The sequence below is a fragment of the Pelmatolapia mariae genome, linkage group LG14 (genome assembly GCF_036321145.2).
Source record: "Pelmatolapia mariae isolate MD_Pm_ZW linkage group LG14, Pm_UMD_F_2, whole genome shotgun sequence".
Taxonomy (NCBI): Eukaryota; Metazoa; Chordata; class Actinopteri; order Cichliformes; family Cichlidae; genus Pelmatolapia; species Pelmatolapia mariae.
In genome coordinates, this window is record NC_086239.1 from 25,317,057 (window position 1) to 25,338,283 (window position 21,227).

General features: G+C 38.6%; 2 protein-coding genes across 2 annotated transcripts; one reads left to right on the forward strand and one right to left on the reverse strand.

Moving 5' to 3' along the window:
- Positions 1–5,037: 5,037 nt before the first annotated feature.
- Positions 5,038–9,804, reverse strand: LOC134640603 (extracellular calcium-sensing receptor-like). Its single transcript, XM_063492512.1, has 9 exons — positions 9,623–9,804; positions 9,290–9,483; positions 9,138–9,244; positions 8,521–8,808; positions 7,760–8,311; positions 7,442–7,663; positions 6,109–6,232; positions 5,532–6,004; positions 5,038–5,448 (listed from the first exon to the last, which is right to left on the reverse strand). Exons 1-9 carry the CDS (start codon positions 9,802–9,804, stop codon positions 5,038–5,040), a joined length of 2,553 nt encoding a protein of 850 aa, XP_063348582.1.
- A 5,869-nt stretch (positions 9,805–15,673) lies between these two features.
- Positions 15,674–20,781, forward strand: LOC134640604 (extracellular calcium-sensing receptor-like). Its single transcript, XM_063492513.1, has 9 exons — positions 15,674–15,677; positions 15,774–15,933; positions 16,275–16,563; positions 16,659–16,745; positions 17,135–17,326; positions 18,045–18,578; positions 18,676–18,900; positions 19,648–19,771; positions 19,880–20,781. Exons 1-9 carry the CDS (start codon positions 15,674–15,676, stop codon positions 20,779–20,781), a joined length of 2,517 nt encoding a protein of 838 aa, XP_063348583.1.
- Positions 20,782–21,227: the final 446 nt, after the last annotated feature.

Below are 21,227 nucleotides of genomic sequence, written 5' to 3' on the forward strand. Positions count from 1 at the left end.
TCACGACCACAAAATGTCAGTGAATGTCAGAAAAGTCTTTCCACTCGTATACTTTCACGAGTTCTTAGTGATAATGAAATATTGTTATTTTAGCATTAAATTCATATATTTGTCTTCCATATAGTATGTATGTATCGGTTAATATCCTAATTATAACTCCGAAATGACAACACAGGCACGGCTTCTTCAAGACGGGCGCTTTGCTGCATTTATTGAACGCCGTGAAAACTACAAACATAAAACACAAAGGCTTTAAGCGCTTCAGTCTATCAAAAGTAACACTTGTGTTTTAACTACAAAAAAAATTACCTCGTGGCCACCTGCCACTTCGGAGGTCCTAGAACAATAACTTTACAGTCCTGTGCATTCTAAATTAACACATAAAATAATTAGAACACCATACATTACAAATTTCCCAATATTACAATACAGTTATAGCAAATAGCAAATACCTTGTACAGCTGGTAGACTAACCAGGCCTTTGCAGATAGCTCGCTGAACTCCTTAGCGTGATTATTAAACGTGGGCTCACAGCCTATATTATCACACCCAAACCTCGCGATAATAGCGGTGTAACAAAAACTTGTGACTTCCTTGTGACAAGATAAACATGTCTCCTATACAAGATAAACGCACCTTTACAATATCGTCCACAGAATCGTACAAGCAAGAACATTTTAACTGCTGGAAACATCTATTAAACTTCTTTATACATAAGCCATTTCTGTGACACTTACATTAATTATTGGTAAGTCCTTGTGTTGTACAAGGCAAGTCACATTCTTGTAAAAGGCAAATTTTCACAACTAACTTTTCTCTGTAAGAAAACCCGAATGCTAACTCTTGCTCCTCTGCGGTTTCTATTTCCAATAGTGGTCCAAAAATAAATCTAAAATGACATCATAAAGACCATGAGCTCATCTTATATGTCTGTGGGAACAAATAGGACTGTGAACTTTTTTGTAAAGCTGACTTAAGAAGGGTTGAAGGTGGTGTTTTTGAGCTGCATAAAGAGAAACATTTCTATTCAATTCAATTCAATTTTATTTATATGGTGCCAAATCACAAAAACAGTCACTTCAAGGCGCGTTATATTGTAAGTTAGACCCTACAATAATAGATACAGTGAAAACCCAACAAGTCACCCCCTATGAGCAAACTCTTTGGCGACAGTGGGAAGGAAAAACTCCTTTTTAACAGGAAGAAACCTCCGGCAGAACCAGGCTCAGGGAGGGGTGGCCATCTGCCGTGACCGGTTGGGGTGAGAGAAGGAAAACAGGATAGAAGACATGCTGCGGAAGAGAGACAGAGATTAATAACAAGTATGATTCAATGCAGAGAGGTCTATTAACAACAAAGTGAGTGAGAAAGGTGACTGGAAAGAAAAAAATCAATGCATCATGGGAGTCCCCCAGCAGCCTATGCCTATTGTAGCATAACTAAGGGAGGATTCAGGGTGACCTGGTCCAGCCCTAACTATATGCTTTAGCAAAAAGGAAAGCTTTAAGCCTAATCTTAAAAGCAGAGATAGTGTCTGTCTCCCAAATTCAAACTGGAGGCTGGTTCCATAGAAGAAGAAGGCCTGAAAACTGAAGGCTCTCCCTCCCATTCTAATTTTAAATACTCTAAGAACAACAAGTAAGCCTGCAGTGGGAGAGCGAAGTGCGCTAATGAGTGTGATATGGTACAACAAGCTCATTAAGATAAGATGGAGCCTGATTATTTAAGACCTTGTATGTGAGGAGCAGGATTTTGAATTCAATTCTGGATTTAACAGGAAGCCAGTGAAGGGAAGCCAATACAGGAGAAATATGCTCTCTCTTTCTAGTCCCTGTCAGGAATCTTGCTGCAGCATTTTGGATTAACTGACGGTTTTCAGGGAGTTTTAAGGACTTCCTGATATTAATGAATTACAGTAGCCCAGCCTAGAAGTAATAAATGCATGAACTAGTTTTTCAGTGTCACTCTAAGACAGGATATTTCTAATTTTAGAGATGTTGCTCAAATGGAAGAAAGCAGTCCTACATATATTTTTTAATATGTGTATTGAAGGACATATCCTGGTCAAAAATCACTCCAAGTTTCCTCACAATGTTACTGGAGGCCAAGGTAATGCCATCCAGAGTAAGAATCTGGTTAGATACCATATTTTTAAGATTTTCAGGGCCGAGTACAATAACCTCAGTTTTATCTGAATTAAGGAGCAGAAAGTTAGCAGCCATCCAGGTCTTAATGTCTTTAAGACATTCCTGCAGTTTAACTAATTGGTGTGTGTTATCTGGCTTCATGGATAGATAGTGCTGGGTGTCATCAGCATAGCAGTGAAAATGTATGCCATGCTTTCTGATGATACTGCCTAAGGGAAGCATGTATAATGGAAACAGAATTGGTCCTAGCACTGAGCCCTGTGGAACACCATAGTTGACCTTAGTGTGTGAAGAGGACTCTATTTACATGAACAAATTGGAGTCTATTAGATAGATATGATACAAACCACTGCAGCGCAGTGCCTGTAATACCTACAGCATGTTCTAATTGCTCTAATAGAATATTATGATCAACAGTATCAAACGCTGCACTGAGGTCTAGCAGGACAAGCACAGAGATGAGTCCACTGTCAGAGGCCATAAGAAGATCATTTTTAACCTTCACTAGAGCTGTTTCTGTGCTGTGATGAGCTCTGAAACCTGACTGAAACTCTTCAAATAAGCCATAAGCCAAGCCTCTGCAGATGATCTGTTAGCTGTTTGACAACCACTCTTTCAAGGATTTTTGAAATGAAAGGAAGGTTGGAGATTGGCCTATAATTAGCTAAGACTGCTGGATCTAGAGATGGCTTTTTAAGTAAAGGTTTAACTACTGCCAGTTTGAAGGCCTGTGGTACATAGCCAGTTATTAGAGATAAGTTGATCAGATTTAAGATTGAAGCATTAATTAATGGCAGGACTTCTTTGAGCAGTTTTGTAGGAATGGGGCCTAAAAGACACATTGATGGTTTGTACAAAGTAATTATTGAAGTTAACTCGGAAAGATCAATTGGAGAAAAAGAGTCTAAAGGAATATTAATGGTACTAAAGGTAGCTGTAGATAATATTATATCTGTGAGATGATTATTCGTAATTTTTTCTTTAATGGTTAAAATTTTATTTGTGAAGAAGTTCATGAAGTCATTACTAGTTAACGTTAAAGGGATGGTTGGCTCAACAGTACTCTGACTTTTTGTCAGCTTGGCTACAGTGCTGAAGAGAAACCTGGGGTTGTTCTTATTTTCTTCAATCAGTGACAAATAGTAAGATATTCTAGCTTTAAGGAGGGCTTTCTTATAAAGCAACAAACTATTTCTCCAGGCTAAATGATGATCTTCTAAATTTGTGACACACTATTTCCTCTCCAGCTTACGAGTTATCTTCTTTAGACTACATATTTGAGAATTATATCACGGAGTCAAATACTTCTGATTTGAGGCCTTATTTTTCACAGGAGCAACAGTATCCAGAGTCGTACGTAGTGAGGAGGTAAAATTATTAACAAGATAATCGACCGCTGTTGGAGCATTGTTCAGGTAGCTGCTCTGCTCTGTGTTGGTACAGGGCATTGAAGATGATAACAGTGGGTGGATTATATTCTTAAACTTAGTTACAGAACTTTCAGAAAGACATCTACTGTGATGAAGTCTATTCCCCACTGCTGTGTACTAATTGTAAATATAAATGTTATTAGAAAATGATCAGACTGGAGAGGGTTTTCAGGAAACACTGTTAAATGTTCAGTTTCTATGCCATATGTTAAAACAAGATCTAGAGTGTGATTAAAGTAATGAGTGGGTTCTTTAACATTTTGAGAGAAGCCAATTGAGTCTAATAACAGATTAAATGCCATGTTGAGGCTGTCATTTTTAGCATCTACATGGATGTTAAAATCACCCACAATAATTATTTTATCTGAGCTGAGCACTAAATCAGAGGCTAGGCATCAGGCTTTCAAATTAATTAATTAAAAGTCTGTCTTGGTCTTTTTCTCTTTCTCTTGCATTTCAAAGCTAAGTAATAACAAACTGGCTATATGCCCTGTGCAATGGTCATTGATCAATGGTGGGTGATCAGTGGTCATGACAATTTGCATATTAATGATAAAGGAACTGACCTCACAGCCCATCGCTCATTCAGTGGGCTAGTTCAGTCATTGTGTAAAGGTACTGTTTATAAGGTTGGGGAAACCTGCAGTCAGCTGAGACTGAAGAAGTCACTTGGATGAGTAAACGAATCGTTTCTCCCTCTAAAAAACACTATGTCCAGATGAACAGAATCAACTGTTTTTGGAATTGTTTCTTTTGTTTACAAAGTACTTATATGAGAACACACTTCAGCAATAAAATGTAAAAACTAACATGACTACCCTTACATTTTACATTAGATTTTGTAATTTTGTCTACAATCTACCATATCATCTATCTACCATATTGTTATGAATATATTCATATTTTTCCTTGATTATTGCATTGGTAATTGAATTTAATGGCCTATTATTAAAATGTTTTTTTCACCGGTTACCTCACTGTTACCAAATTACCAAGCTGTAATGGGAAGTTCTTCCAAAACTGTCTCATTATCATTTTACAATAAAACATATTTTCTATATTTATTCTTCCAGGTTATTCAGCGTGACATAGAAAATTAAAGATATGATCTCTTCAGAGGACTTCAGGTAGAAATAATTCATAAGGAGACATAGGCAGTGAAAAGTAGATATAAATTATTATGGACTATCACTTGACAATCAGAGAAAAGATGTTACAACAAGCATGTACCCAGGTCTATCGACTCTCCAAATAAGAAGGTTCTTACAGGTCAGCGCTTGTAGGTTGTATAATTGTTGTATGCTGTTCATATGAGGCAAGAGAATTTCAGGTTGTTTAGTTTTTTTGTTTTTTTAATTTAAATTCCAGGTTTAGCAACACAAGCGTAGGTTTATGTGTTTAAAATCTCTTTCTTATTTATTACACTTTTTATCACCAAAAAATGTAGTTTCATCTTTGCATCATTTTTTTTTGCAGTTTTTTTCTGGTCTTAGCAATATAATATAGCACTTTGGAACAAAAATGCAAAAAAGAAGTGCAAAAGCTGAAGCTAAAATGGCAAAAATGTGAACCGCTACTGTATATTTTCCAGCTGTGCTCACATAGACTGGGATAAAAGTAATCCACACTGCAAAAAATATTAACATGCTGAAAGCAATGAACTTTGCCTCATTAAAATGATCAGGCAGCTTTCGAGCTAAAAAAGCCATTAGAAGGCACCCACAAGCCAGGATGCCAATGTATCCAAGAACAGACCAGAAGCCGACCTCTGAACCGGGGACACACTCCTTGATGATGGTAGCCCCGTGGTAATCTGTATTATTGTTGGCATAAGGTGGACTAGTAAGCAGCCAGATAAAACAGATTATTACCTGAGAGAATGCAAAAATAACAGGAGAATGGTCATTTTTAAGTGACACAATGAATAGATATTGATAGCGGACAAGATTTCTACCTGGACAGCTGTTCCTAAAAGCACACTTGCTCTCTGCTGGTTAGATCCAAACCATTTCATAACATTACTTCTTGGTAGTGTGGATCTAAACGCCATCAGAACCACTGCTGTCTTGGCGAGGAGGCATGATATGCAGAGGGCGAAACTGATCCCAAATGCTGGGTACCTAATACGGCAAAGCCAGTCTGAAGGCTCACCAATAAACAGCAAGCCAACAAGGAAACAAATGGCAAGGAACGCCAAGAGGAGAAAGCTCAGTTCCATGTTGTTGGCCCGAACCAGTGGTGTGTCTTTATATGAAATGAATATGGTGATGATGAAAAGGGAAAGACAGGCTCCAAAAACAGATGCAACACATAATAGAATACCCATAAACTCATAGTAAGATAAATATTCAGTAGTCCTTGGTATACAGAGGTTCCTGGCTGTATTGGACCATGTGTCTGCTGAACAGCGTGAGCACTCCAAAGAATCTGGTGATGAACAGAGAACATAACTTTTACTTTATTGAAGCCAAATTTTAAATGGCAACATAAAAATATATGTTTGGACTAAACATAAAGAAGGAAAAACATACCAGTCTTATTACTAACTTCTCCCTCAGTACAGGGGACACAGTCATAACAGCAGATGGGTTCCCCCTTTCTCCTGACGACGCGAGTACCTGGTGGACAGCTGCTGCTGCATACAGACTGGATAGCCTGATAGGGAGTTTAATCACTCAGAAACTATAGAGTCTAATTTTAGTTTTATACACAAATCCAAAAGTAACTTGTTCTATATGAGAATAAATATGCATTATAGATTTACAAAGTAAACCCAAGTCAAGCTTACAGGTATTATGGAAAAAGCTGAATAATAAAGTTTTAACAAAATTTCAAGCAACGAATAAAAGGGTACCAATTATACTTTTTATTATGAGCGCTATATGTTTGGGGGTTTTTTTAAAAATTTTTTTAGCTATATTATGTCTTTAAAAAAAGAAAAGATCAGCATAGTCATGAATTACATTAAAGTGAAATAAAGTGAAATGCTAACTTTGTAAATAATTTGTGGTGTTCACAAATGTATATATATTACTATGGCATATGCATTTAACTGCAACTTATGGTCATTAATATGAGGTCATCAAGAAGGTTTAAGTCAACATTAATAACTTCAATACATTCATTATTGTAAACATACAATGGTGAAAGTTTGTCACAGCCTACATTCTCAGCCCCTGGCTCTCTTTGAGTGTCCATACTGGTCTGCTGAGTCTGCAGCGCTTCACTGCTTCAGCTATGCTCCTCTGGCCTGAAACCTGTCTGATTTGGCTCTTGTGGTCTCTGATTAGCACTCTACACTCTGGACTCTGCTCAATTCAGCTATGGCTCCTCTGTTACTCAGCCAACAACCCACCCATTTCTCCTCCTGTTCCGTCATGCACTCCCCAACTCTGACCCAACTCGAAAACCCATCCTTTTATCTAATAAAAGTCCCTGATATAGTTATCTGTCAATCAGATCTAGCTAGCCTTGGCTCATGTTATTGCAGCCTTCATATTTAAATGTCTGTAAATAAAATATGCTGCTAGGCAACTCAGCATTCAGGGTTGTTGTTTTACATATTTCTATGGTGTCAATTTCCAGATATAAGTGGTCATAATTTATTTATTTTATTATCCCACACATCCAGTAATAAATCAACTTGAGGAAAAGTCACCAAATGCGAGAAGATGGGCTGTTAATTTAACAGAATAATTTCATTTTTAAATTCCAGGGTTTCAAAAAGACCCCTTGGTAGTTCTAGTGTTAACAACAAAATACGCTGCACACTAATAAGAACAAATTAGTTGATGTTTTGATCAACAGTGCATACAACAGTCTAAGAGGTGAACATGGTCTCAGGCCTGTTTTCGGAGAACACACCTTCTTCCCTAGAGGCCACTGGATCACTGAGTCATTAATAACTAGGCTGTGTCCAGAAGGTAATGAGGCATCATAGAAGCCGACTTTCACCAAATTAAGAGAGCCATCAGGCGCCCTCTGCCAGTTCATTAGATCATAATAAGCAATGGGGTCACCATTTTGATCAAAATTGACTTTCTCTCCCAGTGCCGAGAAATTTGCACGTTTCATATAGTGAATGAGCTGTAACAAAAAGAAATAAAATGTTATTTAAAGAAAATATATGGGACATTTGACTTCAGCATTTTAAGATAACACTGAACCCATAATTTGACTCACCTGCCACGGTTTAAAATTTTTGGGGTCTGCACAGGTGCCATTAAGAAAAGGCCCCTTTCCTAATTTGCAATTACTCAAATCTTGTAGGGCATAGGCAACTAGGTACACAGCCTTGTAGATATTATATGACACTCTTAGCTGTGTCACATCAGAATAAGGAGAGTAAACATCATTTAAATCCTCTGTCCCTTTACATGGCTGTCTGTCAAAGAAATTGTCAGAGCCATGAGAATGGGTATTCACTGACCCATTTAGTTGACAGTCAAAAGTCTCTTCCCAAAATTCTGCCAGGAAAGCTGATTTATGAAGAGAGGATGCTGTAAAACTGGTGAGATGTTGTTTAAGCCCAGGAATTGTGGCAGCTCTCCTGATCGCAAATCCTAATGTTCCCATCAGAAGATCTCCAGACTTCTCCCAGAGTGACTTGGCAGTGGCCCATGCCTCACTTGCAATCCACTGCAGGCCAGTCACGTTCCGACGCATGATCTCTCTCAGAATACTCTGCATCTCCGACTCACCAGAAAAGTTAATGATGACCTTTGAGGATGAAAACTAATAATGGAAAATTTAGATATATTTAATATTTAATTAATTTAAAAAATCCTAAATAATGGATTGTATGTAGAAACTAGGTCCTCTTTAAATATTTTTCTTTCTTAAAATTAATATTTTAAATATAATAAATATGAAACAAGTCATTTTTATTACTAATTCTACAAATATATAGATATAAAAATATATTAACATAGATGCAGAGGTACCTGAATGACATTCAGTAGGTCATCTATAGCCTGCTGACTGACCACTACAGGGTAGAAATGTGTGTAGGCAGCACACACACCATAGTGCACTGACTCCTGAAGGAAGAGCTGGATGGCAAAACGGGCATAATCAGATTCCACACCAATCACTCCCACCCAGGTCCAGCCAAAATAACTAACCAGTCGAGCCAGAGCTCTAATCTGGAAGGTGTCACTAGGCATGGTGCGCATAAAGGTAGGAAACTCCCTTTGGTTACTCAGACAGCTGCAGGATGCAAAATAGCTCACCTAGATTTACAGCAAACATTAGTTAACCATTAGCATGATGAGTTGCTGAAAGGGCTGTGAAACAAGCATCAAAATTGTAATACCACTGCTTTCATAATGATCCACTGATATAGGATTTTCACACTATTTAAAATGCAGAAAGAGAGAGCTGTAAGTCTACTCATTATTTAAAAAAAAAGGATAAGTTGAAAATGTTTTTACATTTGAATGTCTTTATATATTTCTGAAAATATAATTAGTTAATCTACACTGCAAACCTGATAAAGGTGTAACTACAAACACAGCAGTATTACATTCAGCACTAGCAGATGCAGGTCAGACTGTCTCACCAGAGGGATATGGAAACAACCCAGACTTCGAAGCAGTGCCATAGACACCCCAGAGCCAGCATCTCCTATGATTACTGAAGACACAGTTCGGCGAACAGCATCACAGCCTAAATTAGAGCCATTGTTTTTTAGAACTTTGTCCCTGTAGAAACTCTCAGCTCTGAAGCCTCTGTCTGGCTGCCCATTAACCAACAACAAAGAAGCTCTCAGAGACACAGGTATGTCATCACAACTGTCATGGATGTGAAAACCTAGCTTTAGGTGTGGCAGGAGATCACTGCGGCCATTGATTTCTTTAATTGTGAAAGTCATGGTCTGTATCCACCGCAAGGCACGAGAGCTGAAACTATACAGAAGTGTAGAAACAATTAATCATACGATACACATCACACAAACACACACATGTAAACCGTAAACAGACATAAATGAGTTTGTGTGTTACAGTAGCAAATGTGTGTTAACTACTGTGAATAATAATCACTTACTACTTATACATATTAGTTGTTGGTTTTTCTTTATAGGTTGGACGAGAAAACACAGGACTGTAATGTAAAGGAAATAAGCCCCCTATAACAACATCTCCATCCTCGTAAAGACTATTTTTATCCTCTTCTCCCAAAAATACACAGTTATCCAAAACAGCAGCTGAGCCATGTTTGTTGTTCATAAGATAAAGAAATATAAAAAGCCATGCAGTCAACAATGTCATAGCTAACTCAGGTTTGAAGGAATGCTGTAAAACCTTAATGATAGAAAATACATAAAAAGAAAACAAGAAGTATGATATTTACAGACACAGTTTAGTTATATACTGTGGGACACAGATCTGAGAGGACTGCCCACAAAGGGGCTGTAACATCACTTAAGGTAACCAGTAGACAATTTAGAGCCTGCTATTGGGTGAAACACACACACACACACACACACACACACACACACACACACATTAATTATATTAATTTGACTGACATCCCATAGCTTTAATATGATATTGTCCCACTCTATACAACTAAAACAGCTTCAACTTTTCTGGGAAGACTTTTCACAAGGTTTGTGTTTATTGGGAATTTTCGAGCATTCGTCTAGAAGCACATTTGTGAGGTAAGACACTGATGTTGTATGAGAAGGCCTGGTTTCCAGTCTCCACTTTAAGTCATCCCGTAAGTATTATATTAGATTGAAGTCAGGACCCAGTCCAGTTCTTCCATACCAAACTTGGTCATTCACATCTTTACGGACCTTGTCTTGTGCACTGGTGCTCAGCCACATTGGAACAGGAAAGGACCTTCGCCAAACTGTTTCTACAAAGTTGGGAGACTGAAATTGTCCAAAATGTGTTAGTATGCTGAAGTATTAAGATTTATTTTCACAGGAACTGAAAAAACAATGACAATAATAGCACGACAAACAAATATCCTGTCTCAGAGTGATGCTGAAAAACTAGTTCATGCATTTATTACTTCCAGGCTGGACTACTGTAATTCCTTATTATCAGGATGTCCTAACAACTCGCTGAAAAGCCTTCAGCTGATCCAAAATGCTGCAGCAAGAGTACTGACAGGGACTAGAAAGAGAGAGCATATTTCTCCTGTTTTGGCTTCCCTTCATTGGCTTCCTGTTAAATCCAGAATTGAATTCAAAATCCTGCTCCTCACATACAAGGTCTTAAATAATCAGGCCCCATCTTATCTTAATGACCTTGTAGTACCATATCACCCTATTAGAGCACTTCGCTCTCACTCTGCAGGCCTACTTGTTGTTCCTAGAGTATTTAAAAGTAGTTTTCAGGCCCCTCTTCTGTGGAACCAGCTTCCAGTTTGGATTCGGGAGACAGACACTATCTCTACTTTCAAGATTAGGCTTAAAACTTTCCTTTTTGCTAAAGCATATAGTTAGGGCTGGACCAGGTGACCCTGAATCCTCCCTTAGTTATGCTGCAATAGACGTAGGCTGCTGGGGATTCCCATGATGCATTGAGTTTTTCCTTTCCAGTCACCTTTCTCACTCACTATGTGTTAATAGACCTCTCTGCATTGAATCATATCTGTTATTAATCTCTGTCTCTCTTCCACAGCATGTCTTTCATCCTGTTTTCCTTCTCTCACCCCAACCGGTCGCAGCAGATGGCCCCGCCCCTCCCTGAGCCTGGTTCTGCCGGAGGTTTCTTCCTGTTAAAAGGGAGTTTTTCCTTCCCACTGTCGCCAACATGCTTGTTCATAGGGGGTCATGTGATTGTTGGGTTTTTCTCTGTATTTATTATTGTGCTATCTACTGTACAATATAAAGCGCCTTGAGGCGACTTTTGTTGTGATTTGGCGCTATATAAATAAAATTGAATTGAATTGAATTGAATTGAATTGAATTGAAACTTTACACTTGACATAACTCAATCAGACAAGTACTGTTTGCCTAGCAAAAGCCAAACCTAGACTCATCCATTAAACTGCAAGAGAGAGAAGCATGATTTGTCATTCCAGAGAACATGTCTCCAATGCTCTTGGGTTCACTGGTGGAATACTTTACACCAGGGATCGGCAACCCTAGGCACGCGTGCCACAGTTGGCACGCGAAGGGTTAACTGATGGCACGACCATAGCTGGACCGGCTATGGTCGTCCAGCTATGGTGATTTTTCGTTTTTACCGGCCAATGGTTTTTGTTGCTGTTGTTGTTGTTTTTGTAATGGTATAAGCAATGAGAGGTGGTGGATTGGCCAGATGCTGGCCGATGTGTAAAAATAACTAACTGTTTGGTGGTGGCTATGGCGGAGCTTCCACAGATTCAGTAAAATTAACAAATGGTGGAGGCCAGCAGGTGGATGAGGGAGAGGGGAGGCAGGAGGAGGAGAGACCCGAGGCAGCCGCAGGTCCGAGTGTCAGGTGAACTGAACTTCAGGTAAGAAGTTATGACCTGCAGTATATCTGGGTCAGATATAAACCAAGTTTAGGTGGAGTTTATTTTCGTTGAGCTGACTTTTTACAGTCAGTTACAATAACTCGGACTGCGTACTAGCTAGCATGACAGAGTTTCCATACAGCTGGGTCGGTGTTATGATGTTACTGATAGTGAACTTTATTTTATTCATAAGGTTAGTTAGTAGAGTTGCCAACCGTCCCATTAAAAGACGGAATCGTCCCGCATTCAGAGAAATTATTACGCGTTTCGTGTTGAGCTGAGAAGGGACGCAATTTGTCTAGGATGGAAAAAGACACAAAGGTGGATTTATTCTGCTGTTACGCTGTACAGCTGCCTCTTCTTCTCCTCTCATTCTCTCCCCTCTCTCTCCTGTTGCTACTTTAATCATGAAACTGGTCAATGATCAGCTGATTGGCTTTTCTCTCTTGTTTGTTTATCGCCCACTTTGTGCCAGAAAGGGGAAACCGTCGGATGTCGCGCTAAACAACAGCAGCACGTTTAAGCTTTATCAGCTGTTGTTAGAATTTATTTAATATTAATTTCTAGTATCAGCTGATGTTTGCTGGAGCCACAGCTGTAAAACCTGCTGGTCATGATATCGGTTTGTATATCTGGTGAGAGAGAAACATGAAGATGAAACCAGGAGATGTCCTTACTGAATCATCGCTGAACAGGTGATGGAGAAACAGGTTTACCTTTTAGGTGACATGAGTGAGTTGAAGGGAAATTATGAACTGTTTCTGAGAGACAAATAACACCAATATCTTTTTCTAAGTAGCTGACAGCTGGTAACTGTGCAGGGGTGGATCTAGCAAAGTTTTGCCAGGGGGGCCAGGTAGGGCATTAACAGGGAAAGGAGGGCACAAAGAAATACTTTCTTATTCTCATTTAAAATGTCTGGCTGTTATTAAATAATTATCTGAAGCTTACAACCAAAGTTTTTATCTGACATAAAATGTATAGAAATCATACATATACCAACAAGATTGTACATCACTGTCACAACAGCATTTGTTTTCATTCAAATTCTTTATGGCTTTAATAGCTGGTGGGCCGGTCTTTAGTTAAAATGCCCGGGCTGTTTTATCGTCCCAGTCCAGCCCTGGGCACGACACACAGTGAATTAATCTGAGAAGGTGCATCAAAAAATAAATGGCCAGCGGTGCACATCGCAAATCAGCTCGCATAGACACATTAGTTGTGCCGCTTCTTAATGACGGTATCTTCGCTAACAACCCCAACTACCAGATTCAACTTGTAACTGGCTAAAAATAACTTAGCCTACTGGTAAGAGGGACGGTGTTGGCTTTCCACATTCCGACACTTCAAAAGCTTCAGGAGCTGTCCGCTCAGCACAGCATCAGCACCACGGAAATACACGGATACATTCGTAGACTCAAGACACAATGCATTTTTGGGACTTTCAGGTGTATGGACCAATGTTTTATTTTCTGATCGAACCAGAAATCTTTAATGAGCAGCTGGATTTGTCTCGCATTAACTGGCTGAGTTAATGCCAGTTAATGCAACATCGAAGCAGCTGGAATCCACAGCTGTGCGTGTTCATGGAGCTGCATTTTCACCTGCTGGACATCACTACCTGACAAGTTTAACTGTCTTCAGAACATTGCAGAGGCCTTATTGACAGTATTTGGCTCTACATATCTGTGTGAGCAGATTTTCTCTCACAGGAGTGTCCTCAGGTAGCCATCTGAATGCTGGAAACTCGGAGACCTGTGTCTCTGAGTGGGAGACCTGAGATCACATTAACATGTGTGTCTCTGTATTAACAGACATGCCATATTGGCCATATTTATTTTTCTTGTCATTGTTGTGAGGAGACCATAAATAGCATTTATATTTTCTGTTGTACAGTTCATTTGCTGTTATGGATAAAAAGTGTCTTTTTTTGTTTCAAAATAGCTGATAACTATTCACTGATAGCTGCCAACATCTGCAAACAAATATAATTCTATAGAGTGGTTCTATATATTGTGTAACTGTTCATATAGAGCGTTATTAAATTTATTGCTAATGCAATCATATGGCACACTGACTTCTGAGGAAATTTTAAATGGCACTCGCCATCAGAAAGGTTGCCTACCCCTGCTTTACACCATTGAACTGAAATGAATTGAAGTGGATTTACGTTAACTGGATTGAATTTAACTGAATTGAGCTGAATTGGATACATATCCCTCTCACCCCCTTGGGTTGTGTCTGTGTCTTATTTTCAAGCTTGGTCCTCTACCAGAGGGTTTCAGGGTTTTGCATTTTATCTTCAGGACAGAAACCGCTAATGTTTTGCTTTGAATAGGCTGGATATGCTATCCATCTTGGCCATTAATGCTGCTGTTATCACTGAGACACTTTGGACTTTACCATTGGAAGTCAGGGATTTCTAATCCATATGCATCACAAATTTTCACCAATCCAAGCTCTTTGGTTGTGCTTTTCAGGGTGTGTGCCCCACCTTGCATCTCATATCTTACTGCTGCTGAATACGCTCTGGGGCACCTTTGCACAGTTGTTGAAGAAATTACTTGAACCAAATTAAATTTGTTTATTTTTGCATTTTAATCAAATTCCAAAGGAATTTTTTCTTGAATATACAAACAAAGTTGTGTAAAGGACCAAAACTACTTACATATTCCAGTTTATGGATCCTTTCCGCATTAGAAATTTTTATTCCAGCATTAGAAATGACCCAAAGGCACACCTTTGTGTTTGTTTATCACTTTGCTATGTAAGTCTTCTCTGACATGTGACAAAACAAAAGATATTCTGTTCCAATGCAAACACTTACTGTAACTCACTTTTCAAAACAAATGAGCATAACACACTCTAATTATACTACTAAAATTTCCCTGCAAAAGGGCAGGGAAATATTCAGTTAAACCAGAACCACTCCTAGATTGCAAACTTCCTCCAAGGCAACTCAGTGTCTGGACAGTATTTACTCTTAACGTCCTACATAATGTTTATATAAATTCTATATAAACATTATGTAGGGTTCAAGGTCAAAAAAGTTTTACCTTTTTTGACCTTGAAGAAGAGGTCAGAGATCTAACATAATGTGATATTTAGAATTTTCATATATCATTCCCTATATGCCTATATGTTGTTAATACAAACAATGGCAGTAAGAAGCATAGTTTTAAATCACTCTATATAGCATTATAATCGCTAATAGACCTTGGGATATGTTATCATGCTGGATATGTTAACATGACCTCACCCCTACAAAGATTTATGGAAATTCAATCAAAACTTTTCAAGCTATTATGTTTACAGACAAAATGACACACAGCCACGCACAAGAAAACCTTACTGGTCATCTTAAGTAAACTTTATTAATTAATCCTTTCTTTAAAGACTAACCATAATTTAATATATTAAAATGTATTGATGTTTAATTGATGTATGTTTTCCCAATAAAATATTCTAACTCCAGTACAATGCCATTCAGAGTGCAGTAAACATTTTTAGTAAATGAGGTGGGGCTGCTGATGACCAAACCACTCTAGCTCTGGATTGGATATACTGAAAATGGGAGGGCCATATACTGACTTTAGATACAGTATATAACCTTGCCTAAAAACTTTTCCTGTTTTTGTGGGAATGTGTAACACTATGCATCTACTTACCTTTCTTCCTTTGCTTTATCGTGTTGCTATACTTACCTTAGCTTACACACAAACCTCTAATTTTACCTCTTCAGCCACATCTGCAGGAAAAGTGTGCATTCTTCAAAACAGCTTTGAGCCAGGCTTTATAGCTGAGGGTGACTACATTATTGCAGGAATCTTTCCCCTTCATTATAACCAAGAAATGCCAGACCTTAACTGTACCTACAAACCACCGCCAGTGAAGTGTAATGGGTGAGCATAGTACACTGTTTCTGTCCATCTATTATTTATTGAATAATGTGTGATTTTGTTGCACTGCCTGTGGACTGTATTATTATATGGAGTATTTATACATGCTATTTACTACAATTCAGTGTTAATGTTATCTAAAGTTTTAGACAATATGCCTAACTTGCTGTAAGAAAGAGAGAGTAAGAAAACAGGGGAAAAGTAATCTACTGTGCTAATGCACAAGACAGCTATAAATCAAATTACTACTAATTTTAAATCAGAACACCGCTCTCTGTTTTCAGTGTTTCTCCACTCTTGTTTTGTGTAATGTGTATTGTATTTTTCTGTCTTCTGAGCCACAGATTTGATCCCAGGGCTTTCCGCTGGGCTCAAACGATGAGGCTGGCAGTTGAGGAGGTAAACCAGAATCTGGAGCTTTTGCCCAATTACACCCTGGGGTACAAAATCTTTGATTCATGTGCATATCCACTGACTGGCCAGAGAGCTGCTATGGCTATAGTAAACGGGATGAGTGAAGATGACTCTCCCATGTGTAGCGGTGCTTCTCCGCTCCTTGCTGTAATTGCCGAATCTGGTTCTGCTGAGTCCATTGTGGTGTCAAGAATCCTCCAGCCATTCCGAATCCCAATGGTAATAACGCCTCTTTTAGTTCTAAATCCTCCAAACCTGCATGTCATCATTATGATCTGTTATACTCTCCTCTCCTTTTTTTTTGCTTTACACAGATCAGTTACTTTTCTTCGTGTGCATGTTTCACTGACAGAACAAAATACCCTACCTTTTTCAGGGTAATCCCTAATGATGATTATCAGGTAAGGGCCTGAAAACAAAAAACAAACAGAATGATTTGTCCGTGCTCTATCATTTAAAATAAAGATGTTGAATCTTTATGTATTTTCAGTTGTTCCCTTACTAAAATAACCAAAATGTATAACCAATGTAGTGATTTACAAACCATAGCATTTTGTGGTGCAGTTTTGAAACTACACTGCACTGCAGGTAATCACTACACTGAATATTAAGTAAATAAGTAAGATTTAAAATATTCAGACAAAATACCAGTAATGTAATTACATATATCTTTTGATCTGGTCTTCCACTGATATACTACATCAGAGTCTAAATAGCACATTAAGACTTAATAAAATTATTAAAATATGCCAGTGAACTGAGTAAGCTGAATTTATTCGGTTGAACCCAGGTGAAAGCAATTGCTCAGCTGCTGGTACGCTTTAACTGGACTTGGGTGGGGGTGGTGCGAGGAGATCATGAATATGGCCGTTTTGCTGTGCAAGGCTTAATGAGAGAACTACAGGGTACCAGCGTGTGTGTGGCATACCAAGAAATGATTCCTCTGCTCTACAATCAACAGAGGGCACTGGAGATCATGCAGGTAGGTAGAGACCAGCCCTGATATGACTTTTATTAGAAAGCTGTTTTTCCTTTTTCACTTGAAAACTTCTGAATTCCTAATGCTGAAAGAGGTTTGCAAATATAATGTAGTTTGATCATTTAAAGTAAAAAGAGAGTTTAAACTACTCAGTTTGATTCAAAATACCCCTATTGTAAAGGAAAAAAAATCAGTAGACAGAGCCAAGGTTTGGGCACTACACTAGTTACATTTTTGTATACTACTGATACATGAATGCTTCTACCAGCAGCACAACTTCATCAGGCACAAAATAAGAATTTTTTTTCTGTCTTAAATATAACTAAGAAAATATGCAAACATCACATTGGTGTGATATGTTTACATGCGACAGCAAATTTTGCACTCTGCAAGAGAATTGCTTAAAAAAGAATATGCCATGAGGCCAGCCATTAAAAAAATAGCCATGTCTGTGATTTTCAGTTACCAAAACAACATTGACTTGTAGTATATCAGGAACAAAAATCCTTACAAAAGCTGCTTTTTAATCCCAAAATAGTTTTTAGACTGGCACAGGCCTTTAGGCAATCTAACCCCAAATGCCAACAGATGAGATTATTACAAAAATCTAAAATCTTATCAATGTGCCTTTTCCTGTCACCATGTTTTAAAATGATGTATTTTGCCTTCCCTCTTCCTTGCAAACTCCTTCCTTCTTCCTCATGCATTACCTTTATAAAAGGTAATGCGTAGCTCTTTGGCAAGAGTGGTAGTAGTATTTTCAGCTGAGGGGGAAATGACGCCTTTCTTGAGAGACTACATGAAGCAGAACATCACTGGAATCCAGTGGGTGGCTAGTGAGGCCTGGGTCACAGCATCTGTCTTTACAGGGAAAGAGTATTACCCCTATCTGGGAGGTACAGTCGGGTTTGGCATCAGAAAAGGTTATATCTCAAGACTCAGCAACTACTTGGAAACAGTAAACCCACAGAGGTATCCCAATAATATGCTGGTAAAGGAGCTGTGGGAGGCTCTGTATGGCTGTAGTCCTTCACTGTCTTCTGCCTCCCAGTTGCCACCTTGCTCAGGGCAAGAGTCACCACTGAAGCAGCATTCAGCCTACTTGAATACATCAAGCCCTAGAGTGGCCTATAATGTATATAAGGCGGTATATGCAATTGCTCATTCCCTGCACAACCTTCTCATGTGTCAACCAGGCAGTGGGCCTTTTAAGAACCAGTCATGTGCACAAAGTGACAATGTACTGCCTTGGCAGGTATAGTCCAGAATACTTACCATTAATTAATACCACTTAAAGTCTTGTCTGCTGCATGTCTGTTTAAGTGTTTCATGTTATGTAATGGTTTCTCAAGCTCCAGTACTACCTGCAGGAAGTGAAATTTATAATTGCTGGGGAAGAGGTAAACTTTGACTTGAAGGGTGACTCTATACCCTATTATGATATTATCAACTGGCAGAGAGGCACAAGCGGGAACATTGAATTTGTCAACGTGGGGCTGTTTGATGGAACCAAACCTGCTGGAGAGGAGCTGGTGATCCAGGAGGACATGATAATGTGGGCAGGGGATCAGAGTGAGGCAAGCTGCTCACACTGTGTTTTTACCTTCAGATGTCAACTGTTGAAGTTCTGTAGGTTAAGATGGAGGTAAGTCAGGTGTGCAGGACGGTTTGGATCTGATGTCCATCCCTTTGCATACATGGATAGTAAACAGTCAGTATTCAAAACGAGACATAAGGTTAAGGTATGTTTGATACTCAATCCTCTCTGTAATCCTTACGGCACAACTCATCAAAGGCATTTGTAATTCTACATTCAAATTCCATCATGACTGTTTTAAAGCAGCTACAGTTAAGTACCTTGAAGCCACAATAACTTTTTTCAGTTTTGATGATAGATGCATAAATATCACAGAGAATAAATTTGTAGGTAGTAACTCCTTTCTCTGTGGGCAAATGACAGCAAAGCCTTTTTTCATTATTTTTTTCCTGGTTACATTGACTAAATGAATAAAGGGGAAAAAAAGTATGGTTCTATTATTTAATAAGTGAGAAGGGAGAAAATATTGAGCATAGTTTTCCAGGGGGTTAAACTGACACAAATTTTAACCTACATTATAAAATCCAGGCATTTATTTACACTGACTTTAGACAGAAGAATTTGAGGAATACATATTTTGATTCTTATTTGATTAAGCAATTAGCCTTTTATTTAATTGTTTGTATGATCAGTGGCCCAAGCAAATAATTCAGTAACTAACTATTATATTCGTAGGACATTCTTTCACTCATCAGAGTTGGGAGTCATATGCTTTCTACCTTGCCAGGTGCCAGTGTCTGTATGCAGTTCCAGCTGTCTTCCAGGGTCCCGGAAGGCTGTCCGTCGTGGGGAGCCTGTCTGCTGCTTTGACTGTGTACCATGTGACAATGACAAGATTAGCAATCAGAGAAGTGAGTTTAAATCTAAGTATTACAAGTCGCAGCATTTTAAATGTAATGTTCTGATACAATTAGGCAATATTTAAATGAATTCTTGCTTTTTGACTCTCTGTCTTTCAGATGCAATAGAATGCACATTTTGTCCTGAGGACTTCTGGTCAAACAAAGACAGAACAGCCTGTATCTCCAAAGAAGTGGAGTTTTTGGCCTATGATTCCTTGGGTATAGCCCTGACAGTCATTTCTGTGGTGGGGGCTTGTCTCACTATAGTTGTTTTAGCAGTGTTCTTTTACCACAGAAACACTGCCATTGTCCGTATCAATAACTCAGAACTTAGTTTCTTTATCTTATTTGCTTTAACACTGTGTTTCCTTTGTTCTCTGGTTTTCATTGGAGAGCCAACATTTTGGTCCTGCATGCTGCGTCACACTGTCTTTAGCATTACATTTTCACTTTGCATCTCCTGCATCCTGGGAAAGACACTGGTGGTGCTGGCTGCTTTCACTGCCACCCGTCCAGGGGAAAACATCATGAAGTGGTTGGGACCCAAGCAGCAGAGGGCCATTATCTTCAGCTGCACTCTGGTTCAAGTAGTTATTTGTGGTGCTTGGCTAATTGATGCAAACCCTTATCCTTCACGAAATACTAAATACGAACGCTCAAAGATCATATTGGAGTGTAGCGTAGGATCAAGCCTTGCATTCTGGTGTGTTTTAGGATATATTGGTCTCCAGGCCTGTCTCTGCTTTGTACTGGCATTTCTGGCACGCAAGTTGCCAGGCAACTTCAATGAGGCCAAGTTTATCACTTTTAGCATGCTGATCTTCTGTGCTGTGTGGCTGGCATTTATTCCTGCTTATATCAGCTCCCCTGGAAATTATGCAGATGCAGTTGAATCCTTTGCCATTTTGGCCTCCAGCTTTGGCTTGCTACTCTGTCTGTTTGCTCCAAAGTGTTACATAATTTTATTAAAGCCAGAAAAAAATACAAAACAACACCTAATGGGAAAAGAAAAGAAGTAATCAGTTAACCATTTTAAATTTGTTTGATTTGAAATTTCTATTCACTGTTTAATATTATTTCTTGACCAATTCTAATATACAAACCTATTTCCCAAAAAGTCGTGATCAGGCTGGAGAAGAAAGTGGTACTAAAAAAAGGAGGAGGAACATTTTGCAACTAGTTAGGTTAACTGGCAGCAGGTTAGTACCCTGATTAGCCATAAAAAGAACATCTTAGAGAGACAGAGTTTCTCAGAATTATAGATGATCAGGGGTATGGCAAACTGCCAAATTCTGCATCTACATTGTTGAACAATTTAAGAATAATATTCCTCAACATTAAGTTTTGTGGAATTTGAATATGTCACCTATAATATATGTTCAATGTATGCAATATAATCAAAAGTCTTCTCAGAGAACACAGTTTCCCATATCATCCGCAAATGTGAGTTAAAGCTCTGTGTTGC